Source organism: Oryctolagus cuniculus, chromosome 16 (genome assembly GCF_964237555.1).
Source record: "Oryctolagus cuniculus chromosome 16, mOryCun1.1, whole genome shotgun sequence".
In the NCBI taxonomy this organism is placed as follows: Eukaryota; Metazoa; Chordata; class Mammalia; order Lagomorpha; family Leporidae; genus Oryctolagus; species Oryctolagus cuniculus.
Window position 1 is genome coordinate 20,293,907 of NC_091447.1, and position 27,192 is coordinate 20,321,098.

Here is a 27,192-nt window from a genome sequence, read left to right on the forward strand (position 1 = left end):
TTTAAAAAAGTACTCATTTATTTATTTGAAAGGCAGAGAGAGAAAGAGAGAGAGAAACAGAGGTTAAATCCCCAAATGCCCAATACTTGGGGCTGCGCCTGGTGAAAGCCAAGAGCCAGAAACTGCACCCATGTCACTCACCCACATGGGTGGCAGGGACCAAGTACTTGAGCCATCACCTGCTGCCTCCAAGGGTGCACATTAGCAGGAAGCTGGAATTAGGAGAGGAGCTGGGACTCAAACCCAGGCCCCCTGTTATGGGATGCATTCTTGCCAAGCAGTGTCTTAACCTCCGTGTCAGTGTTCTCAAAGAGAATTCCGTCTGTTTAAAACCAGTATTTGGGAGTGGCGCTTGTGGTGCAGTGAGTTAAGCTTCTGCTTGGGTCACCCACATCCCTTACTAGACTGACTGTCTAGTCCCAGTTGCTTCCAGTCCAACTTCCTACAAATATAGTGGCTGGAAGGCAATGAATAATGGCCCAAGTGCTTGGGTTCCTGCTTCATACTTGGTGGAATTCCTGGATCCTGGCTTCAGCCTGGCCCAGCCCTGGCTGTTGCAGGTATTGGGGAGTGAACCAGTGAATAGAAGATCTCTCTCTCCTCTCCCCTCCTCTCTCCTCCCCTCCTCTCCCCTGCCCTCCCCTCCCCTTCCCTCTCCTCTTTTCTCCCTCCCCTCCTCTCCCCTCCCCTCCTCGATCTCTTTCTCTTTCAAGTAAATAAACCTGTTAAAAACGAATAAAAGCAGAGTTACAGGGTAGGAATCATCGCAGACGGTAACTTTTCCAGCACGTGGGAGGTGTTGCTGAGCTGACTGCAGAAGTCCCAGGAGGCTGCGCTGACCTCTCGGTAGGCTGAGCAGCTTAGAAAACTTTGAAACATCACGTGTACTTCTGAAGGCTGGCTCTTTGGAAAACTGAATGCAAAAGCTCGTTTGGGCTTTGGTCTTCCTCTCATGAGAGTCACTGATTGGAATAAGGGGTCAAGTTCTGTTCCAACTCCCCTATCACCCATCCTCTGGAAGAGAGTTACAAGGAATATACTTTATTTATATATTTTTTTTTTGAGAGCAATGAAACTCTTGAATTCTTCATGACTTACCAATTAGAGCACAGGGTATACTTAATGGCACTGAACTTCATGTACTTAATAGCACTTAAAAATCATTAAAGTGGTAACATTTATGTAATATTTTCCATAATTTTTAAAGAATTTTTAAAGATTAGAGTACCTAGGCTGCCCAGAAACTTTTAAAAGGTTTGTTCGTTCGTTTGTTTATTTATTTATTTATTTATTTATTTTGGCAGGCAGAGTTAGTGAGAGACAGAGAGACAGAGAGAAAGGTATTCCATTTTCTGTTGGTTCACCCCCCAAAATGGTCGCTATGGCCGGCACGCTGTGCCAATCCAAAGCCAGGAGCCAGGTGCTTCCTCCTGGTCTCCAATGCGGGTGCATGGCCCAAGCACTTGGGCCATCCTCCACTGCCTTCCTGGGCCACAGCAGAGAGCTGGACTGGAAGAGGAGCAACCAAGACAAAATCTGGCACCCCAACAGGGACTAGAACCCAGGGTGCTGGTGCTGCAGGCGGAGGATTAGCCAAGTGAGCCGTGGCGCCGGCCAAAAGTTTTTTTTTTTTTTTAATTAAATTGGTTTATTTTCATTTGTTTGAAAGACACACAGAGAGACAGACATTTTTCATCTAATTCACTCCCCAAATATCTGCAGCAGCCAGGGCTGGGCCGGTCCAAAACTGGGAACCTAGAACTCCATCCTGGTCTCCCACATGGATGGCAGGGGACCAAGTACTTGGGCCATCTTCTGCTGCTTTCCCAGGTGCATTAGCAGGGAGCTGGATCGGAAACAGAGCAGCCGGGACTCGAACCAGCACTGTACTAGGAGATGCCCACATCATGTGGTGACTTAACCTGCTGCACCACGATGCCAGCCCAAGAAGTCTGTAATTCAGATGTAAGGAACTAGGCTGCCTTGAGCAGAAGACAGGCTCCCTAGCATTTCCAGCCCTTGTTTTCAGGTCTGTCCCTTGGCCAACAAAACACGCTTGCAATGAAGGATCCATTTTCCCCTTCTAAAGAATGTCTAATTATTTTCTGTGCTATTAGTATTAAGGGTTACTTGTTTTAACTCATTCTATGAAAAGTGTTATATTTCTGCTAACTGGGAAATATTATTAATGAGGTACATCCTTTCTGAACCAAAACTAGCAATTTTGCAGTACAAGTTGAACATCCCTAATCTGAAAATCTGAATTCTAAAACTGTGTGGGTACCAACGCTGATGCCACAAGTGGGAGGCTCTACACTTGACTTTATGTAATAGGTCAGTCAAAACTCAGGCCACTGAAACTACTGCTTAAAATTCCTGGGGTTGGGGGCAACATTGTGGCATAATGGGTTAAGCTGCTGCCTACAATGCTGGCATCCCATATCAGCACCAGTTTGAGTCACAGCTGCTCCACTTCTGATCCAGTCCCATACTAATGTGCTTGGGAAGGCAGCGGAGGATGGCCCACATCCTTGGTCCCCTGCACCCACATGGGAGACCCAGCTGCAGCTCCTGGCTCCTGGCTTTGGCCTGGGCCAGCCCCAGCCTTTGAGACCATTTGGGGAATGAACAGACAAATGGAAGATTTCTCTGTCTCCCTGTGTAACTTTTCCCTGCAAATATAAAATAAGACTTTTAAAGAAATTCCTTCAGACTGTGTATGTAAGGTCTATATGAAACATAAGTGAGTTTCCTGTTCAGACTTGGGTACCATCCCCAAGATATATGCGAGTATTCCAAAGACTGAAAAAAATCAAAATCCAAAACACTTCTGCTCCCAAGTATTTTGGACAAAGGGTGTTCAACCTGTGTGTCCTCCTTAATAGGAAGACCCTGTAGACAAGATATTGGAGCTCAATTCAGGCGCTTGAAGGAGTTACTTGTGGATAAGACGGCAGGTCAGCAGGGGGACGAGGTGGGAGCAGTGAGAGATGTGAGACAGGGAGCTCTCAGCTGCTTTCCTCCCTTACCCATAAAATGTGGGAAGCAGAAATGGCCTTAGCTACCCTGAGATGACCATTTGGTATAGTACCTGTCCATACAGCAGTTTCCTATGCATACGTTTTTCCCTTACCTTGCTAAACATCAGCATGACTCCTGGTAACTGGAGCGTTCCCAAAAGAGAAGATATTCTGTCGTTTCCTTGGGAAATGGCCTACCATGACCACGCATGGTCCTTTGGCGAGGGATCTTCTATAGAAGACATGGCTTTTGATGAGTCTTTGATGTGCTTGGGTTCGAGGCCTGTGGGTGCTGTTGCTCATCCTACGCCAAAGCACAGATTTCTCCCGACTTCTTCAGACAGATGCGGAATGATCCGTTTGGAGGAGAAGCACCGCTTTGCCCAGGACCTGGACTGCCTTTCTCAGACTTCTGATGCTGTTGCTCCCCTTTCTCTTAGATGGAGAGACAGATGTCAGTGAACTCCGGCATCCTGGGCATGCAAGGGCCCAACCTGAGCGAGCCCTGTGCTTCCCCCCAGGTCCAGCCAATGCACTCGGAAGCCAAAATGGTGAGTAACAGCTTTCATCATCCTTCCGCTGTTTTGTGGCTTTCTCTTTTGACTTGTGCTCTGACTCCGGCCGGGCAGCGCAGCCGGGTAAGGGGCTCCGTATTTGCTGTCGTGAACAGCCCTGTCTGTGGGAAAGCAGTGCAGAGGCTGAGGCTGGCTCTCCTGCAGGTGTTTGTCAGAGACCCTTGGCGTTGGATCGTCAGGTATTGAGCGTTGGGTCAGCACGTGGTGTCATCAAAAGGGCTGTTTAGAAGTTCTGCGAGACGCCTGCGTAGGAGTTGGCACGGGAGACAGCCAAGGATGTGTGTGTTTGCCCAACGTGAGAAATAACGAAAATAGTTCAGAGCTCTCCTTTCTTCAAGGGGTCCCAGTTTCGATGCCACTCACCCTGACCTCACAGCCGTGAAAGCCTGCAGGTGACTCTGAAGTCCACACCGTCACGGACGTATTTTGCATTTTTGGTGATGTCGTCCGATGCGGTGTTGGTTTGTGACGATGAGAACCTGTTCTCTTGTAGCTCTTACAGCAACGTGCAGTTTCAGGTGACAGCCTCGGTGACTTTAACAAGCCGTCCCATGCTACCAGGCCGGTCTTCCTAATCACAGTGCTAGCTTTAGACTCACACAGGCTACTGAATATGCACAAAAGTAGTGCATGCCCGTCCTTACAGTGTAAGTCCACTTGCTGGTTATAGCTGACGAGGTTCCTTGAAGTAGGTCATGATGTCTCGAGGTAGTTAACTTTTCATGCCACAATTAGTAAAGTATCAGACGTCAGCAAAACACACTGCAGCAAACTTTACAGTTTCTGATCATGGATGAGGAAGGAAAAGAAGTTGATTTGTCTGAGCTGCAGCCTTAGGACCTGTGTGATGCTATTGACACTTCTGAAATGTAGCCATCCATCCCGGTGCGGGGGCTGGAGTCAGACGCAGTGACTTCCTTTTCAATGTCAGCAAGCTATTTTTTTATTTTTTTGGAGCCTGAGTTGCTCACTTTCTCTTGGAAACTTTGCTCATTGGCCTGAAGCTTCTTGACCTGAGGAGTCAACTGAGCTCTCAGTGTTGGCTACCTTGGGCAAATAAAATCTGTGGTCGAGAGAGTTCTCTCGGCTGGGCCACAGTCCCTGTGACGTGCCAAATGGCACCGGCATCTGCTGTAAAGCTCGTTAAATCTTTTTGGAATCGGCAAATATTTTTTCAACCCAAGCCCTGCACAGCCAAACCAAATACTTGCTGGCAGAATAAAGTTCAAACTGGCATCTGTTTTGGAGACCAAAGCAATGCCATTTACCTCTTTTTTTTTTTTTTAAGGAAAATTAAAAAAAAAAAAGAACTGTGAATGTATTTAAGAAAAAAACAGTTAAATTCTTCATGTAAATGAAGAAATGCTGTGGGCCTGGGTCTCTGATGCTTCCCTCAAGTTGGATTGTTCCTGAACCTTCTTATTGGCTTCAGGGTCTGTGTCCCTCTGAGGGGCCTTCCAGACAGACTTCAGATGGATTCTAAGGTGCGATTCCAAGCCATGTTTCTCTGCCAGAGGAGATTTCACTGGATTTCATGCCTCCTCTTGACTCACAAGTGTCCTCCCTCTCTTCTTGCTGGCAAAGAAGGAAAATGCTTCCAAAGGCAGTACAGATTTACAATTATTCGTGTGTGTGAAACCAATCCTACGCTACAGCGGCTTCGTAGTAGTGGATAATGGCAGCTGGAAACAAAAGGGAATTGGTCTGTACTCAGGAAAACAGCGTCGCCCCACAAATGTTTGTTACGTTGAATTTCCTGATTCATGTTCTAAGTGAATAAATATTTCCAGGCCTTGGGTGTCTGGGCGAATGCACTTGGTCATGGACTTGAAGCTTAGGGAGTATGCTTTGCTCTCTGTCCTGAGCCCCCACCCCAATCCTGGTTTTGCCAATACATCAATCCAAAGGGAAAGATGGTAGTGTTAGCCACCTAGGCTTGGAAGAACAGCATCTAAATAGTAGCTTGGAGAAGTCTTAAGTGAATTTTAATACATCACTCAGCATCTTGCTTTATTCGTGGAGAAACCCGTTCTTGCCATCTAGTAACCATACGGTATTTTCCAGCAGTTCTTGGGCTGCTCGGATGAAAGCTTTTATGAAATACAAAGTAGTGAACTAAAAAAAAAAAACAAAAAACAAAAAAAAAAAAAAAAAAACAAAAAACAAAACAAAAGCCCTTCCATGATTTTAATGTCAGCCAGAGCCTCCCCAGGTTGCTCTGAACTACGGGCTTTGTTGTTCTATGCCTAATTTTCTTCCTGTGTAAGACTGGAATGGATTCCAGATTTCATCTAAGACTCCGGTTTCACTGTTTTCAAGGACTTTTCCAAAGGTCACACATGGGCTATTGTTGTGAATGCACGCAGCAGGGTGTGTTCCGAGAGCACACGAGTAACCAGAGAGTTACAAGGGAGGTGTGGCCTCCACTGCAGCACCGCAGCCCGCGTCTCCTGGGGACAGCGTGTCAGATTGATCATGTCAAACTCCCTGTTGGCCGTGCACAAAAGCCGTCATCCTGAACCTCTGGCGATACTTGCAGGTCTTGCAGGTGGACAAAAGCTTACAACAGGATTGCTTTAAATGCGCAGATTTTTTAAGACTCTGACTAGTGCCTGTACATGCCATGCATCTGTTTTCCTTGGCCCATAGCTGTAATTTCTGTTGTAGAAGAGAGCAAGATGGGTTTTCCTAACAAGCTCTAGGACGCCTTGATCTGGGCTATCCCAAGTTAGGAAACACACATGCTAATCTTTCGACTGAACGTGCCTCAGGGTCAGTATCACCTCCAAGCTTGTTTTATCAGACTTCTGACTGGCTATAATTTAGTTTGATGGATTCTTTTTCTAAAAATTAAGCCAGCATACTTGTGGCTTCACAGTTTTACCAGTGCAGATGCACAGATTGGGTTTTGTTTCAGGGTCAGAGCAGACGCTCAGCCCCGAGAGTTCTCTTTCGAAGCAGCTGAAATAGTAGGTTCTTCCTTCCCGGGTGCTGCGATCTATGTGTATCTTAGATGATGGTTCACACGGCGAACATTGTAACATTCGAAGGGGAAATGGGGGCAAGGAGAGGGGAGAAACAGAGAAATGAGAAAAGGAGGTAGAGGAGATGGAGAAGGTGGGAGAAGGACAAACCACATTGGTGATCCAACCCCAAGTTCATGGACTTTTTTGCAATGGAAATTGACAGGCGGCCATGGTGCAGCTCAGACACGGTATACGAGGGGCTTATGCTTAAACACGCACTGTGGGAAGGGGTCCAGCCGACTGGCTTTTGAACGGGAGCTGAACAGGGTTCTCCTTATCAGGTTGGGAGCATGGCTATGCCCACTCCACCTCTGGCTCGTCATTGCTACACAGCACTGGGGTTTGCATCAGGCTCAGAGTTCTGCACAGGTGCAGTTGCTGCTTTTGTACAGAGCACGCTCAGCACAGAAGTGTTGCTCACTGCCAGCATCCCGGGAAGGACATGACCGGTGGTGCTGGGCTAGCCTGGGAGCGTGCACAGGTGGGAGGAAGGGACTGGACACTCCTTGCTCCTGGAGGATGGGGAGCTGCAGATGGATGCACGGTCAGGTCAGGAGACGGGCACGTGGCAAGTCAGGCAGGACTTCGGATTTAGTGAGTGCTGTTTCTAGCATGTTTCACGGACATATGCTTCCAGTCTCTGTAGTAAGCAGACAGTTCTGTGGCAATGTCTTTAGGAGTTAGTTAGATTGTGTTCATTTCTGTAGAAATCAGACCAACTCTCTCTAGCTTTGCAAGAAGTTATTGTTTTAAAGTGATTGAATATAGGTTTTGGAAGCTAAATGTTTCCTAGGGGAGAGGGAAGGAGCCTGAATACCCATCTTGTGCCTGGTTCGTGATGACCAACTACTGCCACTGGAAACTGGTCACCATTAAGGGTGGCATGTCAACAACTACGTGTGTGGCTCTTGGACATTATCTCCACTTGATCCTGTTTGGAGAAGGACAGAGGACGGGTGGGGCATATCAATCCTAGGAATCCTATGTGTGGCCATGACCTGATTCTGTCCTCCTACCAGCCCCAAGGCAGACACACTGTCCCCATTTTAACTCGGAGACAACAGAGGCTACAAGAGGTGAAGCTACTAGCCTAAGGACACAGCTCTTGGTGAAGGCTGAAGTCTCAGCCTCAAAAGCCAAAGCTCATTGATCACAACGTTGATCTTTTGGATAAAAATATACAGCTACCAGTTGTCGGCACCAGGAACATCGCATCTGATTCTGGGGGGCCTATGTGTATTTACACACTGACTGGCGGCAAGGGTGGCAAGGATGCTTTAGACCCCTGGAAGCCTGGAAAAGATGAGCACTGGTGGCGTCCCCCATCCCTGCTCTGGCTCCGTAGCCTCACTAAATGGTCCAACTCTACTCCTTTACGTAGACCATTTTTATCTGATTTTTCTTATTTTACGTGTGTATCTCCCTCACTTGATTGACTGAAAGGTCTTGAGACAGAGTCTTTGTATCACATAAGCTCCTTGTACCCTGAAAGGCCTTTTGAATGAGATCTGCTTTTTACAACAGTTTTTGTGATTTATTTTTATTTACCATAAAGGCAGGGCGCTAGAGACAGACAGAGACCTTCCACGCACTGGTTCACTTTCCAACAGCCCAAGACAGCCTGGCTGAAACACGCTATAGTTGGGAGCCCGTAACTCAAGCTGGGTCCCCCTTTGAGTGACAAGGACTCAACAACTAGAGCCATCGCGTGCTACCTCCCAGGGTGTGCATTAGTAGGAAGCTAGAATCAGAGGCACAGTCAGGACTTCAGCCCAGCCACTCTGATGTGGGAGATGGGCATCCCAAGTGATGTGAAATCACTGTGCCTAATGGCAACCCTGAGAACTGAGTATGAGTTGAGTTGAGCTGAAATAATGGCACCCCAGTGAAGGGGAAGGGGTTGGATGGATTGGGTAGGGAGTAAAGGAGTAAGGGTGGGACAGAGAAGGAGAGGATAAGAGCAGATAAATTCTAAGTAATCAGCAAAGAGTACCTATTTTTGATTTCTTGGAAAAATGTTAGAAATGATACCCATCATTTTTTTTCCTTGAGAGAAAAGCACTGTGTCTGTCCTTTAGATAAAGGAAGCTGGAGTTGTGAGCCGTTCTTGTGTGATGGACTGGTGATCGGTGATGCAGACGTCGCTCACGGATCGTCAGCCCCTCCTCTCCGGTTAGGTTCACGGTTTAGTGTGAATGTGCGCGTTCATGAATGAATGAGAGAAAGAAACCAAGAAGACTGGAGAGTGGAGGCCTTTTGGGGATGGAGGGCACCTTATGAAAGCCCTCTCCAAATCTCCTATTGTCGCAAGCGAGGACCTCGAGGACCTATAAAGACAGAGGCAGCCAAGCTGTCGTTGAAACCCAAAGCCGGGGCTGGGCCTTCGTTTTTCTGCCCAGTGCTGAGCTGCTTCTGTCAGCTGAGCTGATAGCTTACGAACAGGGCTGCCGGCGGCTCCCCCTTGCAGGCGGGCAGACAAGACCTGGGGTGGCATCATGAGCCATCCATGCTTAAACATCCACTTTGTTTTGAATGTCAACCTGGCTGTGTTTGTGTTTGCCTTTCCCCACCCTAATTATCCAGCTGGGTAACTGTTTGCCCACGGTGCCCCTTGGCCACCCACTGTCCCACAGATAAATCAGAGGAGGCCGGCTCCACGTGGAGTTGCCTGCAGAGTTACTGCATGTGAAGAGACGGTCTCCAGGTAACAACTCCCTGGCACCCAGGAGACCTACAGTTCCGCAATTTTCCTGTTGGCTTTCATCTTCCCTGACTCCATGCCCTCAAAGAAGAAAAAGCAGCGAAGGAAGAAGCTGTCTGACTCTCAAACTCTGGCCAAACAGGAAATGCCGTGAACTTACCAAGTTTTGAATGGGGCCACCAGCCGTGTGTCCTGTAGCCAGTGAGCACGTGCTTTCAGAATGTCCCCCTCCTTCCTCGCTACTGTGACAACCACTGTCCAGTGTGCAGAGGAGCAGAGATTACAGAAGATCCCTGACAGCGGTCACGATCTGCAGTGTCACTGACCTGGATGACAAGTCTCACTTGAAGGACGATTTGCCTTTTGCAGGCACCACTGTAGAAAACTGTACAGGTCCAAAGGAAGCAAGCATCTGTGTGTGTAGCAGGAAATACGTTAGGCATGTGGCCATTCATGTTCATTTAATCCTCACATTGGTCTGATGGAACAGATGCTGTTGGTAGTCTCATTTTCTAAATGTACGGAACAGAGAGGTTGGGATGCCCGTGGAAGAACACACAGCTGGTACAGTGCAGTGCTGGGATGTGAATTCAGGTAGTGCGTGCTTGCTCCTGGCCCCTGGCCCTCACCATTATGTTTTGCCAGTAGTATGAATGAGCACTCAGTGAGCTTATATCAGGCACCTAACAAACTGTACTTCAGTCGACATCATCTCCTGGCAGCTCTGTAGGGTCAACCAGGAAATGCTGCCCTCCTCAGTGTGTAGGCACAGAGAGGTCACGTGCCTTTTTTAGCATCAACAGTGGGATAGCCAGGCCCTGAGCCTTGATTGTCTTTGATTTTTGTCCTGCTGCCTCTATGTCATGCTGGCCCTGGTGTCTACCTAGAAAACCTTCTGAATAAAAGCAGGCTTTTATAAAAAAGAGGGCTCAGTGGTGCTAAGGGAGACGAGGCTCAGATGAATAGCTCTGGCCTCTTAGTTTGCTTCTGGTAAGTTCTCTCAGCCTTATCAACTAAACACTGGAGAGCAGACTCCTCCCCCTCTCTCTGGCCGAGACCAGTGCTGACTGTGAGCCTAGCTATTGTTGTTAAGAAACTAAAAGCAACAACATGTTTAGAGTTAGAAGAAGCTGTAGCCCCTTTCCAATGCCGTGACCAGTGTACCCCTTTAGCCATAGAAGGTTTTGTTCAGAAGTACACTCTGACACTCTGCTGTAAAATCTGAGTGATTGGAGGCCATTGATAAGAGAAGAGCCAGCAGCCCTGTGTTGGTGCTTTCTTTATTTCTAGAACAGAATAAATTCCTACAGAATTTATGTTGCCTGTGCTGGTCAGCATCCCAAATACACGAGCTTCTACATTTGATTATATTTGTTTGGAAAACAAGAACTTAGAGATTATGAATTAGCCATGAAGCACCAAATTCCAAAGCAGGAAAGGGCTTCAGAGATTATTTTAGCAAAATACTTTCATTTGAGAAACAGAAGCCTAAAGTGCAAGTTAATAACTTGCTTAAAGTCCCAAAGCTGATTAATGGAAGAGGGAGGTTTAGAAAGCACTTGCTGATTTTCGAGTGTCTTGAGCTGTGCTGTCCCTGGCCGAGTCAGGAGCTGACAAGACAGGCCAGGCGCTGGCTGCGGCAGGAGTGAACTCGCCAAGGGGTATGTCTCCTGGAGCACTGCCCAGAGTTTGGCTGGTGAGACAGAACATGGGAGAGGAGAGAGGAGAGCTGGTATTCCCTTCCATGTCAAATGGGAATTGAAGCTAACCCTTGGGTGTGGGGAGCATTGGCCCACGGGCTGTATAAGGCCCGTGAAATCATTTGGCCCGGCCCTGCCAAGACAACCACAGACAGGACTTGAAATTCAGTCAATGTATGGCAGGCTCATTTTGTATGGCCCACAGCTGACGTCATAATGACCCAAATGGCCCTTGGCGGTACGAAGGCGCCCCACCCCTGCCGGAACGGGTCCAGTTCTGTGGGGTCCTTCCTGAAGCTTGCTGGCCTTGACCTGAGACCACCAAGCCCTCCTTATTGGCCGGCAGGATGCGAGCATGTGCCAAGTGTTTCATCTCTCGGCGCCGTGTGTGAAGTGTCTCGAGTTTGCTTGCCACCAGCCGACATTTCCACGTTCCCTCCCTGCTTCCTCTGATCCTGCCTGGATCCTACTCCGGCCCTTGGAGCGCAGGCTTGCACTGAGTGGGGAATGGTGGCTGAGCCCACGGCTCACACAAAGACGAAGGGCTGTGGAAATGCCCCTTCCTCTCTGATCTCTTCTCCAGAGTCTCCCACTCTACCCCCTCCCGCTGGCTCCTCCTGCACACTCAGGCATTCCCTGAGGACTCGCTGTCTTGCCCATTTTCTTTCTTTCTCCTGCTGCTGGGATCCACCCTGTGTTGGTAACCATGGCAACAGGTGAACTAGAGGCCCAATATTTGCCGGCTGTCCCAGTCATCCAGCCCAGCACGTGCATGGCCGGGTCTTGTTTTGGTGTTTGTTCAGCGTCCCCAAGAATGGAGTCGGCCACAAATGGAAGAGGAAGTGGAGCGCAGTGTGGTTCCGAGCACCTCCTCTTGGACAGAGACTTCGGGTGTGTCTGCCCTGTGTGTGTGTGTGCATGTGTGTCCCTGTCTGCTTTGGAACGTGGTGCAAGGGAGCTTGGCTTTTGTTGGAAAAGCCAGGAGTGGAAATTAAAAAGAGAGAAACCTAGCACATCTTGTCACAGGGAAGTTCTGCTTTGCAAAGATAGACTTCAGTCTTTTTCTTGGAATGGATGAAGCTTCCCCTTTCCAAGATTTTTGCCAGCGCAACTCATAAAGTTTGCTTTACACTCTGGGGTGATGACCCGGCCCAGATTTGGTTTTTCATGTGAGAAATACAGGGGATCTGTAAGAAAATTTGGGGGTGAAGGGGGCTGGAAGGTGGGTTCTTGCAGTAGATAGAAGAAGCCAGGTTTTCATAAAGATTTGAGATTTTCATTTCTTAAAGAAAAAGAGAAAAAAAAGTAAAGGAGGAATCTAATATTTAAATCTCAAAATAACAAAGAATACTGTTTCCATGTTAGCATCCTTAAAAATCTGCCTTTTGATGGCAGTTGGTTCGGAAGGCTGGGTGGGTGGTACAACACGATTGGTGTGTTTCCCTGGTGTGAAGATGGATCACTAAGTTCTCAGACTAGTTCAGTCCCAGACAGTAAAGGGACACATCAACTATTTTATCTTGAAGCTGTGTGCACCATCCCCAGACAGAGATGTGTTTAAGACGAACGCTGCCCCAGAAGCCAGCCTCTTCCCGAGGGCTTCTGGCTCTCTCTGGCTGCCTGGCCTCTCCTGTTCTGTTTCCTTTGTGGCCAACTCCCCTTTGTCTCTGCAAATGTCACCACCACTCTTTCTCAAGACTTAGCTCAAATGCACCTTCTCCAGGTGGACAAGAGCGCCACCTCCTACTAGGATGGACTCAATTGTGTTTCACTTGTCCTTTCCTCGAGGAGCTGGGATATTGTCATTGTCCTGAGTCCCTGCCGCCTTACCAATCCGTGATTCCACCCCAAGTCTCCGGTTTGGCATCTCTCCTGCACATGCTAGGTGCACAGCACTTGTTTGTTCATAAAATAAAGGAGAGAAAGTCTCATAAACTCATTTAGAGGGAGTGTTACTGTGACTTAATATGGATGTCATCCCATGCTAGGGGCTATTTGCTTTTTCAAGTTCCAGGGGAAAGATAGGGCTTAGCTCAAATCACTGATTCATGAATGGCAGGATTTAAACACCCATACATAGTAAGTGTGTGGGAGAAGATGTTTGGGCAGTGCAAGTTCTTCCCACAGTTTCTCAAGTCACTGAATGGGTGCCTGGGTTCTTACAGTCACCGCCTAGTTCAGCTCTGCACAGACGCTATGAGAGAGGCCCTCAGGAGGGTGTAGCAACACCAGCAGAGTTGGCAGTGGCCTTATATCAAGTGCTTTAACATGGCAGCACTGAAATCTCTCTACTGTGGCCCTAGACTTAGTGTTTAAAAAGTCAATTAATTAATGGGTTCCAATACAGTTTTTGGTTATAACACATGACAGCAAGCTTTTGGGGATATGTTAAAATGTTGGATTTTCTTTGTGTTTTTTTTTTTTCTTCATATGAGAGCATTTTAAAAAGTTCATGGAAAGCACATGCAATGAAACAGCTATGCCTAGATTGCAAAAATTTTTGCACCAAAATTAACTGATCTTTTAATTCAATTTGTCCACAAGCTTTTTGATGTCTACTCATATATGTAATGCGAGTGTATAAAAATGGGTTCATACTAAGCGCACAGACTGAATCTTTCTTTTTGAATGTTCATATATTATGAGCATTTTCTCTTATCCTAAATTGTCCTTTTGAAAAAGACACATATATATGATTATATAATATATATCCTATTGGTACCATATAAAAATTTGACTACTCACTTATTTCTATTTCTGGATGTTGTAATTTTCTCCCTTATAAATAGCCCTTTGGTTGTTTAAAAATAACAAAAAACTGATCTAAAGCTATTTAATTACTTCTTTATTTCTTTGGATAGATTCCAAGATTAGGATTAGCAGGTCAAAGGGAGTAAACATGTTGAAGCCAAATTTCTATTTGTAGGTATGTATGTATATATATATATAATCTGTGTATATATATATATACTTTATACACATACACATATATATAGCCAAATTTCTCTCTATATATTCTCCACAGATAGCCAAATTTCTTACAGTTTATATTGACTTTTTAGAAAAGATTTATTTATCTTATTTGAAAGGCAGAGTTACAGAGAGAGAGAGAGGGAGAGATAATGAGATCTTCCATCCACTGGTTCACTCCCCAGATGGCTGTGACAGCCAGAGCTGGGCCATGCAGAGGCCCACGTGACTGCCGGGGCCCAAGGATTTGAGCCTCTTCCGCTGCTTACCCTAATGTGTTAACAGAGAGCAGGATTGAAAGTGGAGCAGCCAGGACTTGAACCAGTGCCCATAAGGGATACTGGTATTGCACAGAGGCTTAGCCTGTTAATACTACAACATTAGTCCATATTAAGTTTTATTTCACCCAATAATACATGAGGATGTCCATCTTACAGCATTTTCAGAAATATTAAGCCTTGTCATTTTTAAACAAATTTGCCATTTACTATGGGTGATATTGAATACCTTTTTCTAAATTTGTTGGCCACTTGCTTTTTTTTTTTTTTTTTTTAAGATTTATTTATGTATTTGAAAGAGTCACACAGAGAGAGGAGAGGCAGAGGGAGAAAGCGAGGTCTTCGGTCTGATGGTTCACCAATCCGAAGCCAGGAGCCAGGAGCTTCTCTCCAGGTCTCCCACATGGGTGCAAGGACCCAAGGACTTGGGCCATCCTTCTACTGCTTTCCCAGGCCAAATACAGAGAGCGGGATGGGAAGCGGAGCAGCGGGGTCTCGTACTGGTGCCCATGTGGGATGCTGGCACTGCAGGCCAGGGTGTTAACCCGCTGCACCACAGCGCCAGCCCCTGGCCACTTGGCTTTTCTTCTTTAGTACCTCTCCACACATTAAAGCAATTTTTCTTATTTGGAGTTAGTGCCAGAATCCAGAGCACTAATGATAGAGCAATTTGACCGCCCTCTACTGCATTTTTAAAATCTTATTAATTAACTGGCTTTACTACCTTACTTTACTAATTATACTTTTGTTCTCCAAGATGATGAATACTTTAAAATATGTTTCATAGTTCCTAGTTTGGAGGGATTGTTTTGCTTGGAAGCAATGTTTTAAAGATTGTTATTTTCTAATCTCTATAAGTTTTCTGATTTGTATAGTCCATCAACTTATCTGTCACGCAAATATTGACATTCCCTAGGCGTATTACTATAGCTGTGCCACATTTTCTATGCTTATCCAGCCCAGCCTTTGTTTACTTATGTATATGTGTACGTATCTTAAATAAACCAAAGATGCGCGTTTGTGTCATTCACAACTTCCTGAGACAGGATTACACAGAGGCTGTTCTTACCCCATTTATGACAAATCAACCTCTGGCCCTGTTCATTTCACCAGGCATTGTGTACGCATATGGGTTTATACTGGTTAATCTTTATCATCATTACTGCTTGGTTAAATGATACTGAATCCCTTTTCCAGCAAGAAAGTTAGACAGAACATGTAAACAGCTTAGCTCCCACAGGGTGATACGCAGGGAGTGCTATTCAGAGCTGTGAGCATTCTGCTACACACACCGTGACCCTCTTTCTAGGATTTCGGCTCCCTGAGGGGCGGGCTCTGAGTGCGTGGCACACAGTTGGTGCAAAATGCTGGTTTTTCTAATGCCTGAATGTGAGGGGTCAGTTACAGAGTAGCAGCAACACTGCATGGGGTGCTGATCTTGCTGCACAGTAAGGAGCGCTCCGTGTGGTAGGAGCCTGCGAGGAAGCACAAGGCACCGTGACTGTGCATTTGCTAGTATTTCCTTATTGCATCCTCACCGCTACACTATAAGGTAGGCATCCCCATGTTTACAGGCTGATGCACTCGTATACAGAGGACCTGTTCCAGGCTTTCTCCTTGGCTTGTAGATGGCCAACGCTTCCCTGTGTCTTTTCTCGCAGCATCTGGGTCCTCATCGCCTCTTCTCACCATACTGAACATCTCTCCTATAACCCTGGTCACATTGTGGCATCCTAACCACTGCACCAGCCACCCACCCTGGAAGGTTTTTTTTTTTTTAAAAACATTTGAAACCTTGAGCATTAAACTGAAAAATAACAAGCCTCTATGTTGTAATAATGCTATGAAGAACTGCTAGTTCGTATTTTAAGATCTGTAGAGTGTTTTTACATTTTTCACAAACTATCAAGCTAGCTTTTCTCTCTTGCTCTCACGCGCTCTCTCTCTCTCACTCTCTGAAAATGTAGGGTTAGAACACTGGTTAAAAAAAAAAAAAAAAAAAAACAAAAAACTAGAATCAGACTGGCCTCAGACCCTAGCTGTGTGACCTTGGTTGCTTCACTTCTCTGTAACTCATTTTCCATCTATAAAATGGGAATAACAGTAGGGCCTGGCTTATAGAGATGTTTTGAAGATTAAATGAGATAATATAGGGGAATTATTTTAACTTACAGTAACTTCTCTATATTTTTTTTATTTCAAATGATACTTCTCTTTTGTTTCCTGATTTAATTCGTGATTTTTTTAAGCATACTTGCACAAGCTCCGTAGCCTCAGAGAGAAGAAAGTCAAGACTAAGAGAGATGAAGTAACTTATTTGTGCTCACTCATTAAAGATATGGTAAATGCCAGTCCTAGAATTCAGCTCCTAGTTTTGATGGACACACTAAGGTACTGTGCCCTTAATAAGAGAGGGCTGCGGAAACCCGGGCGAGTTGTACAGCTGCTATTTTGAATTTGCCAATTAACTGAAACATCAAGGGATGATGGCTCTGAAGTTTGTCAAACAGACTTACTTTTGAAAATAGAGTTCAGGCTGGCGCCTCGGCTCACTAGGCTAATCCTCCGCCTGTGGTGCCGGCACACCGGGTTCTAGTCCCAGTTAGGGCGCCAGATTCTGTCCCGGTTGCCCCTCTTCCAGTCCAGCTCTCTGCTATGGCCTGGGAAGGCAGTGGAGGATGGCCCAAGTGCTTGGGCCCTGCACCCCATGGGAGACCAGGAGAAGCACCTGACTCCTAGCTTCAGATCAGCGCGGTGCGCTGGCCGCAATGGCCATTTGGGGGTGAACCAACGGAAAAGGAAGACCTTTCTCTCTGTCTCTCTCTCACTGTCCACTCTGCCTGTCAAAAAAAAAAAAAAAAAAAAAAAAAAAAAGAAAGAAAGAAAGAAAGAAAGAAAAAGAAAAGAAAATAGAGTTCATTGTAGCTTATTTGAAAATTTCAAACCTGTTACTGTTCCATTATGGTTTGTTAGTTCACCAACATGGGAGTACAAAGTGGTGTCCCCCAAACCCCATCTTATACCACTAAATATTTTAACGTTGGAATATTAAGGCTAAAGTTACACAGAAGACCAAAGACTCATCAAGAAATATATATTAGATTCCATGCCTAAAATAGATTTTACTGTGCCCACACAGATTGCTTTGAATTATGTAAATATTTGGAATACGTCTAGCCCTGAGATTCAACTCTATACCCTAAGATGACATGAGTAGCGCCATGCCAACTTTGGCATTTGTTTTTTTCCAAAACAACTGAGACCATTATTGGTTTCCATGAGAGCTTCCCTTAGGCTCTGCAAGTGAGGTTGGAAGAAACATTCGCTACGATGGCGCTCCAGTAGGAAGTGGCTGGGTGTCCAAAGTCCAAGACAGTGTTACGTAGGCTCCTTGCCAACATGTCCCCTGGAACCAGCATACCCGTGATAACAGGGTGTGAAAACCTGATTATTTTCAAATCTGATGGATGAGTCCAGCTGTTGCGAAGACCAGTGTGGGGTATGTGAGAACCCGGGATCACAGCACAACGCCGGCTTATCTCATTCCATCACTGCAGCGAACTTTATCTCCTGGGAATTTTCCTGAAGAGCAAGTCTGGGCAGAGTCGTGGCTTAGTAACCAGGGGCGCTACGAACGAGTTGCTCCTGGGCTTCAGTGAAGCAGAAGTCTGGCTTTGCAAGGAAAGATAAGATACAGAGCTGCACGCGCTCCTTAGGCAAAGATACTTTGTCCCATTAGCGCTGTCAACGTCTTCCAGCTCGCTGTCTTCCAAGGGATCTGTTTTGTAGATTTATTGTATATTAAGAAATGTCCCTGGCAGTCCATTGAGTAAATCAATTCGCTCATTCATGCTTTCACTCAAATCATCTTTATTAAGCAACTTCAGAGTGCCAATATTATAACTGGTTCCCCCAAATACTACGTGGAGTAGGACATAAGTCTAACTTTTAGGAATTTTCAGCCCGGGGGAGGGAAGGGTCGGATACATGACTAAGTGTGTTGTGATGAATGGTACACTGAAGTCAGGTGCAAAGTCAATGCCAGATGCACCTTCCTGAGGATGGCAGTGAGATACACAAAGTGGTTCTACGGGATGAGTCACAGTTGTGCATTCTCCCATCAGTAACTACTTGTGATGTGTGGCTACTTGAATTTAAAATTAATTAAAATGAAATAAAATTTAAAGTTCACTTGAGTCCTGGGAGCTACATTGCAATTGCTCTATAGCTGTGTGTGGTCAGTGGCTACCATACCGGGCAGCACGGATAAGGAATGTTTCTATCATCATAGACGTTTTAACTCAGTAGTCCTACTTGTCTATGCAGATTTGGAAAGTGAGAGGGAAGGGTTTTCTGGAGAGAGTAAGTAGTGAGATGCCAGGGGAAGTTGCACTGAAATATTTGCAAAGAGTGAGCATCTGGGGCAGTAGTTAAAATGCTGCCTGGGATGCCTGTGTCTCACGTCAGAGTGCCCGGGCTAAAAGGAAAGAAGGGGGAGGAAGGAAGGGCAAAGAGGAAGGAAGAGAAAAGCGACATCAGCGCGGAGAAGCAGCAGCGGGATCAGCCCTTGTATAGCCTGTCCAGGAACTCCTCCCTTGTTCTCTTTACTCCACTCATTCTTTTTTTTTTTTTCTTTCTCGGATGAAAAAGGAGAGGGAGCAGGAAGGGGCAGGCAGAATGGTGGGAGGGCGGGTATGGTGGGAAGAATTGTTATGTACATAATGTTGTATTTATGAGATACATACAAATTAAAAATAAATTTTTTTAAAATGCCTGGGTTCAAGTCCTGGCTCTGCTCCTGATTCCAGCTTTCTGCTAATGAAGACTGGGAAGAACTGGTGACAGCTCACATAGCTGGGTGTCTACCGCCCTTGTGGGAGACCTGAGTTTGGTTCCTGGCTGCTGGGTTTGCCTTGGCCCAGTGCTTGATGTTGTGGGCACTCAGGGAGTGAATCTGCAGATGGAAGCGTGCTCTCTCCCTCTGTCTCTGTCTCTCTCTGCCTTAACAAATAGAATCAATAAACTAAACTACCATTTAAAAAATGTTAGCTAGGAAGGTTATTTTTTTAAAGTTGTATATTTACTCAAAAACCATTTCTCATGTGTGCTACAGTCTGTCTTAGGCTGAGGCTTTTATAAAGATTCAGGAGACTCAGGCCCAGCCTCTAAGCAACAAGGGCGAGGACAGGCACGTAGGAAATTACCAAGAAAGAAAAAGAATCATATTCCGGTTGGGAAGAGAGACGCTTCTTCAAGTGTGAGGAAGTGGGTACAGGCGAGGAGAAGGGGCGGGTCAGGCCAGTCTTCCTTCTTGGTGGAGTTGTTGATGCGACCTGGGTTTTGAAGAGCTGTTAGCATAGGGAAGTGGGATTAAATTCCCTACCTTGGTTAAACACACACACACACACACACACACACACAAAATGTTCAAGTTCCCCGAAGTTCTTAGAGCCTTGGGGTCCAGCAAGCATGGCTGAAGCTCTCCCCACTGCATTCTTATTCATGTCCTGCAACTAAGACTGCCCTTCATACAATAGGGAGTTTATTTGGCTGTGCCAACTTATACCGAATACTGGTCTGAGCATGGATTAATTTAGGGAAGCCTGAGCCAGATCTTGTTTGCATTCCTTGACTGAAAAAAAAAAAAAAAAAAGGATTTGGCAGGGAGGCCGGTGTTAAGGATTATGCAAATCGCTGGCTGATGTGTAGGTTGGAAGCCAGAGAGCTTTTATGCACCAATAGGTGAGGGAACAGGAAGCAGTTATAGGTAAGTTATGGGGTAGATAAGTTAGGCAGGTTCTGTGCAAATGGCAGTAAACAACCATGAACATGTGCACATTTGATTCTCTGAACTATGCTATTCAGATTCTAAAATGCTCATCCCTGGCTGTTTCTTCCCTGAAATTATAGACAGATTTCTTCGTAGCACAATCTGTGTCCAGCGACCACTTCTCTTTTCTGCTGGGTATTTTTTCTCTTGATTGCGAGTGCCTGCAAAGTGCAACCCACGTCTTGCTTATCACACCCACCACGTGGCTTTCCGTTTCCAGGGCTGTGGTGGTGTTTCTCATTGGGAAAACACTGGTCACCAAAGCCCTTTAAAGGCTTCCTCCCAGTCATTCAGGAAGAGAAGGCGTCTACGAGAGAGAAAGATCTCCATCACCAAAAATATTGTGAAGGGGGCTGAGACGCGGGTTGAGATCAGGTCCTTAGAAAGTGTGCAAAATGGTAAGTGAAACAGAGGGAAAAGCCAGATTTTCCGATCACTATTGATTGCTTTTTGAAAGGGGGGAGCGCAGTGGAAAGTCCTCTTGGACATGGCCCTCTTTGGGACACAGGAGGACAGTTGCGAACATGGCATGAACAGTGTGGGAGAAAGGGGGAGCTTTCTTTTTTCCCCATTGTCACCTGGGATAAAATTTCTAAAATTCAGTTTAGTGAATTTTGATATTTCTCCAGGCAAACGTAACTCAAAAGGAACCTGTTCTGGTGGTGTCTTGGCTTTTGAGTCCCTGGGACCAGGCCACTTCGCCATGCTTGGATTTTTTTTTTTTTAACTCAGTGGTTAAATGACCTGACTTCTGCTGGACTAAAGATGGCTGAATTGAGAGCATTTTGAAAGATTTACGGTGCTGCCCCTAGAACTAACTCCAAGGTGGATCTTCTACAAATAATTCTAGGAAAGGCAAGCCTGCCTTCTCACACATGGGTGGTGTTCTCAGCATATGTTTAAAAGTCAGTCATTCAGAACTCAAAACAGAGTTTTCCTCACAAAAAATGTCAGAGATGGTTACTTTCCCAGGGCTGCCCACAAAAGCCTTTTATTCCACAATGTGTCTGAAAGAGCGCCCCTGCACGTGTTGATGGAAGACGGGGCACACAGGGGAAGGGCTCCAGCCCACCACCCCCGAGGACGGCACTTCTTTCTTACCCTTGAGGCTGCCACCTGGTCTTCAATGAGAAGGGAAGGAAACACATTTCTCTGCAAGGGAATTCTACCCCCAGATGATCTCTGGCCCAGTCGTCTAGAGCATGGACATTTACCAGTCAAGGTGTACTATTTTATTTTAAGATAGCTCAGTATGTTTGGACTTTTCTCTTTTTTTATTATGGTGAGCCCTGTTATGACTGCCCGTCACCATTGCTGGATTCAGAAGCCAGAGGAGTGATGCTCACGTATATCAGTAGAAATCAGTGTCCCTGGGTCATGTCCTCAGCAGGAGCACACATCTCCCACCAGCTTAAGGTACTGACATTTTCATAGCCCTTAAAAATAGCTGCCGTGTGCTGTTCTCACATCTGAGTGATATATTGTGACTTCTTGATGTCAGAGCAATTGATTGATTAATTCTTTTTAACATCAAAACCAGAGATAGGAGTGATGGAGATGTGCTACATACAGGAAGATTAAGTGTACCCCCGCAAGGGCTGAACTGCTGGGAGGAATTCTGCCGCTTCCCCTCTATTAGAAAGCAGGCGGGCTCTCCACCCTCCCCTCACCAGTAATGACACCAACGTTGTCTGCCATCCACACCCACCTAGAAAAGCCGTCGCTTCCAGACACAAGTTAACACTCTCTCCACCTTCATTCACCTAGCGTGAGGGACTTGGAAATTTTTCAGCCAGTATCTTAGACCGTCGCTTTTTTCTTGTTGTGCTTTCATTACAGGAGAGTTTAGACTCAAATGGATGGCAGTGTAGACCCTAAGGTTGTAGGAGGTGTTGTCCACAGCGATTTGAGACTGTTTTTGAACAAAGGAAAAAACAAATTAACATTGAAGTGAGTGTTAGAAAATTTAGGAAACTATTTCATTCTTTTTGTTTTTGTTTACTTGAAAAGGAGGAATGGAGGGAGGGAAGAAAGATCTCCCATTCATGGGCTCACTCCCCACGTGCCCACGATGGCCGGGGCTGGGCCAAGCTGAAGCCAGGAGCTAGTTTCTCAATCTAGATCGCGCACACGAGTGGTTGATCCAACTGCTGGAACCATCACCACTGCCTCCTAAGAGGGGCATTGGCAGGCAGCTGGAATCAGGAACAGAACCGGGACATAAGTCCAGGCACTCCTATATGGGCTGCTAGTGTCCCAAGTAGCATTTAACCCCTACACCAAATACTTGTCCCCATTTATTTATTAACTTATTAGAACTGTCATAACAATGTTTCACAGTCTGGGGGGCTTAGACATTTACTGTCCCAGAATTCCGGAGGACAGAAGTCAAGGTATCAGCAGGGCTGGTTCCTACAGAGGAGTTGGGAGGGAGGCACCTGTTCCAGGCTCTCTCCTCGGCTTGGAGGTGGCCAGCTTCTCCCTGTGTCTCACATGGTCTTCTCTCTGAGCAATCTTGGTCCTAATCTCCTCCTCTTATCACAGCCGTCTTAGTGCATTGGGGCCCGCATTTCACCTTAATCATCTCTTTAAAGGCCTGGTCTCCAAATACAATCACATTCTGAGGTACCGGAAGTTAGGACTTTAAAATACGAATTCGGGGCATGGAGAGGAGCAGTTCGGGCCACAGCCGTTTGCAGAAGTAATCTGAAAATGATTTAAGTCTTCAAATCTAAAGCAGAAACCCATCCGGACCCCCATGAGCTGACTCTGCAAACCAAAGTTCTCTGAACTGTAATGCCCACCTCTGCTGGGTTCATCTTTCCAACGGAGAGCTCTCAACAGACAGCTTGATGCTGGGTCCGTTTCTGAAGCTGAAAGCAGATGAGAGAATGGTGCAGGGTATGAGGCTAAGGAAGTTCTCATCTCAGGGGTGTATGAGCGCTCATGTTGTACTCACTGGGGATGGATGTCTCCCTAAATCATGTGCTCCGCGGGCTTCTCCTGCTTCACCCCAGTGCCAGCATTCCTGCATTGTGGCCTATGATTACCTTTTGCGCAGCTATTTTTTTTAATTATTTATTTATTTAAAGTCAGCTTTAACACAGAGAGAGAAGGAAAGGCAGAGAGAAGAGAGAGAGATCTTTTTTGTGCTGGTTCACTCTCCAGTTGGCCGCAGTGGCCAGAGCTGTGCCCATCCGAAGCCAGGAGCCAGGAGCTTCTTCTGGGTCTCCCCTGCGGGTGCAGGGCCCAAGGACTTGGGCCATCTTCTGTTCTCCCAGGCCATAGCAGAGAGCTGGATCGGAAAAGGAGCAGCCAGGACTGAAACCAGTGTCCATATGGGATGCAGGCCCTGCAGGCGGCAGATTTACCCACTACACCACAGTTCTGGCCTCTTTTTTTTTTTTTTTTTTTTTTTTTTTTTTTTAAGATTCCCTTCTCCCACATCACAGTCCCTGAGTTCAATTCCTAGCTCCAGCTCCTGACTCTAGTTTCCTGCTAATACAGGCCTTGGGAGGCAGCTTGGGTCATAATCATATCACTCAAGCATGTTTTAGAAAATGCCTTGTGTTCAAGTGTTGTCGGAGTAGACTCAAAGTGTTTTCATTAACAATGGTTGGGGAGGAGATTATGGCCCTGAGTCATCATTTTGTTCTTAGTGGCAGACACTGTGCCTCATTGAGAACCCAGTGGGATCCTCGCTCCTGTGAACGTCTATTCTCAGCTGTGATCTGGCTGATGACCTAGAAAGCAACCTGGAATTTGGGAAGGGGCTCCAGGCCCCTCTCTGTGAGTCAGTGCCCAGGCTCAGAGCATGCTGAAGTCTTGTGTGCACGCCATGGCCTGTGGGAAGCGTCCAGCTTCTGAGACACTGGGAACCAAGCAGGCATGGTCACACCACATCTCTGCCAGTGGCTGGCGACTTGCTGTGACCTTCATAAGTCTGCTTCTGCTGTGGCCAGGCTGAGGCCCAGAGCAGAGACTCCCCCGTCCAGCACGTGCTGCAGCTTCCGCAGTGGGCTCGAGCTGTCTGGTAGGAGGCGGGTTCTTTCTTGCCCACTGCAGCCATGGATCTCTCGCTGAGGCAGTGCTGATGTTTTCTTGCCAGGAGAAGTGTGGTCAGTGAAGCAGCCAACGTTGCTGTTTTCTAAGGGATCAGCTAGGACCAAGTCCAAGGCTTTCAGGGTTCACATTTGAGTGCTACATAGGAACCTCTGCACTCCAGCCGTTTTGCTGAAGAACATGGACTTCCTTCAATAATCTCCTTGGACACCCCCCAGCCCCCCATCAGTTCAGTGCCTTGATAAGAACTCGCATAGCTTCCTTCTCAGGGAGAAATCACAGCTCGCTCTCTAACTTTGACAATGTGCTATAGAATTTCCTTTAGACGTTGGTCTTCCAGTAAACACAAAAGGAACTTGACGGTGGAGTCCTTTTCTAATGTTTCATGAAAGCTTCGACATTACAATGAACAAAAATAAATTCTCTAGCATGAGGGGAGAGGAAATGCGGTGATTTTCACATTTTTAAAAAAGTTGATTTGAGAGGCAAAGAGACAGAGACAGAAAGAGAGACAGATCTCGCATCCAAGTCTGGGCAGAGTCGTGGCTTAGTAACCAGGGGCGCTACGAACGAGTTGCTCCTGGGTTTCAGTGAAGCAGAAGTCTGGCTTTGCAAGGAAAGATAAGATACAGAGCTGCATGCGCTCCTTAGGCAAAGATACTTTGTCCCATTAGCGCTGTCAACGTCTTCCCCAGATGCCTGCAATGGCCAGGAATGGGCCAGGTCAAAACTGGAAGCCAAAAACTCAGTCCAGTTCTCCCAAGCGGGTGGTAGGGAACCAAGTACTTGAGCCATCAGCTGCTGCCTCCCAAAGTCTGCATTAGCGGGAAACTGGAGTCGGGAGCCGGAGCCGGGAATGGAACTGAGACACTCTGATGTGGGACACAGGAGTCAGCTACGAGGCCAAACGCCCACCGTGAAACTGTGGTGTTAAGGGCGTGTGCTGCTGGCATCTGTGTTCACTCCATGTAGAGCAACCAGAAAAGTTGTGTTCAATATGGCATCAGTCTGTACAGCACATACCTGCGGCTCACCTAGCTCATCTAAGATCTTGCTCCTCCAGGTGGGGTCCTGGGACCCACAGCATCCGGAAGCTTAGAGATGTAGGAATCTCCATAGCCCTCCTCAGACTCACATGGTAATTAGCCCCTGAGGTGGTTTGCAGACGCCATCCTAGGAGCCACCAAATCCGAGGAGACCGTGGCCCCCTTGAATTAGCTCCTGGGCCCCAAAGCTGGGCCTAGCACTTGTGCCAGTGTCATTGGAGGAGAACGATGTGGGTTGGTTCTTGTCCCACACCGAAGAAGATGTGAACAATGCGAGTGTGCAAACGCCACGCGGCCAGTGGGCAAGCACAGCGGAAGTTGTACTGGAAGCAAGAAGCTTCCCACGGTAGCAGCCAGCCGGGAGGCGCTTTCCCCAGGGCTGAGCCGCCAGCACACCTGCAACTCAGGGCCCCCTTCCCACACAAAACGGCCCCCAAACAAGTGCTGTGCTCTTTGATTGGCTAGTTTAGGACTGAAACTGTCCAATCAGTGAGGCAGAAAGGTCTTGGAAATACCCACTTTTGATTGGTCTGTGGAGGTTAACAACCAATCGGAGAGGCAGGAATTGAAATGGGGGCCCATTGCCTATCACCGGGGTTAGGGGGACATTTTGGGGCTATCTCCAACAAACACCAAGCGCAGCTGGCGGCGGCCCCCAGGAAGGAGCCAGGGTGTTCTTCCCCACTCTTGTGGGGCCCTCGCGACTTTCTTATTTCAGCAGGAACTTGACCTACCTACCTGTTAACCAGGTAACCCCTCTCCGAAGAGCCGCTTCTTCCCTGGCGGGTGCTCTCGCCCATGCTGTTCCTCCTGCTGCTGGAGACCCTCGGGTTTCTAATGAAGCTTAATTGATTAGCTCTGTTTGTGAAGAGCTCAGACCCTAATAACCCCAATAACCGCACTCCCACTGGGTACACAGCTAAATAGTTTATGAGGTAATTCGTATTTTAATGTCTTTCCTAATGAGCCCTTTCAGTAATGAAATCCCCGGAGAGAACGTTATTGGTCCACAGACAAGTCTCGGGATGCAAGGGCAGACGCGTGCGGTGGGAGCTTCGCCCTTGGTGCAGGGCTAGTTTCCAGTTCAAAACAAGCCCAGTGCTCTTTTTCCCCCTCAAAACAATTTTTTTTTGAATCGGGCTTTTTTTGTTGTAGGACTTTATTTCTTAAACTATCTCCCAGCCGTTTTCTGAGTTAGAAGAAGCAAGACTTTCTTTCCTGAGAAGGTTCTGGAACACCTTACCTCTGGGTAGATGAACAATACGAATGATGTGACACTATGTGAATGAGTGTGTAACACCAAACAAGAGAGGCAGGTGGGGAGGCTGCAGAATTGGGGTGCACAGACACACACGTGTGTACACACGTAGGAAAACACACAGCGCCTGCTCCGCAACCTGACGTTCTTTCAAAGTCTCCATTTCCACTCTTCTCAGCCATGTCAGTTCTGGAATAGCAGATGAGTGGATCAATCACTCCTCATTAAGCCTGAAGCCAAATCGAGTCCCATAATGAGCAAGAAGCACTTAGAACTGTGGTGTGGCTTGAGCAACAAGGCAGTTATCTGCAGCGGGGCAGAATTCTGTCCCAAGGGAGCAGGGCTGCATCCCTGTAGGGGAGGGAGGAGCAGCTTCCTGGGCTTCTGCCCGGCGACCTGTGATGGTGGAGGCGCTCTCCGCTCCCAGGACCTGGCGCACATTCTTATCCTTGGACCCTAATTTGCAGCCAGACACTCCGGCTAGAAGGACCGGTCCCAGCACGTTTTTCCCGGTCTCTCCCTCTGAGCACCGTGCAGACACCAGGCTGGGCTGGGCCAGGCTGACAGGGAGCCTGTGCCCTGTGCTGTAAATGATGGAGAGGCACAGCCTAACCCTGCTTTGTGTAGTAGCACACAGATCAAAGCTTCCCAGCATGCACTAGCTGGTGAGAACAGCCTTTGTGTACCAGATCTGCCCTTTCATTTGTTAATAGCACCCCTCCCCAG

General features: G+C 47.0%; 1 protein-coding gene and 1 long non-coding RNA gene across 10 annotated transcripts in view; both read left to right on the top strand.

Annotated features, from left to right (window-relative positions):
• The window catches only part of CREB5 (cAMP responsive element binding protein 5), a 430,789-nt gene that overhangs the window by 322,223 nt on the left and 81,374 nt on the right, over positions 1–27,192 (top strand). For all 9 annotated transcript variants that reach the window (XM_051853248.2, XM_051853254.2, XM_051853251.2 and 6 more), the window contains one exon: positions 3,461–3,571. In XM_051853248.2, the coding sequence (XP_051709208.1) occupies positions 3,461–3,571 (111 nt within the window). The remainder of the gene's footprint in view (positions 1–3,460; positions 3,572–27,192) is intronic.
• LOC138845865 (uncharacterized) lies at positions 23,493–27,120 on the top strand. Its single transcript, XR_011383123.1, has 2 exons — positions 23,493–24,690; positions 24,837–27,120. It is a non-coding gene; the product is annotated as an uncharacterized lncRNA (long non-coding RNA).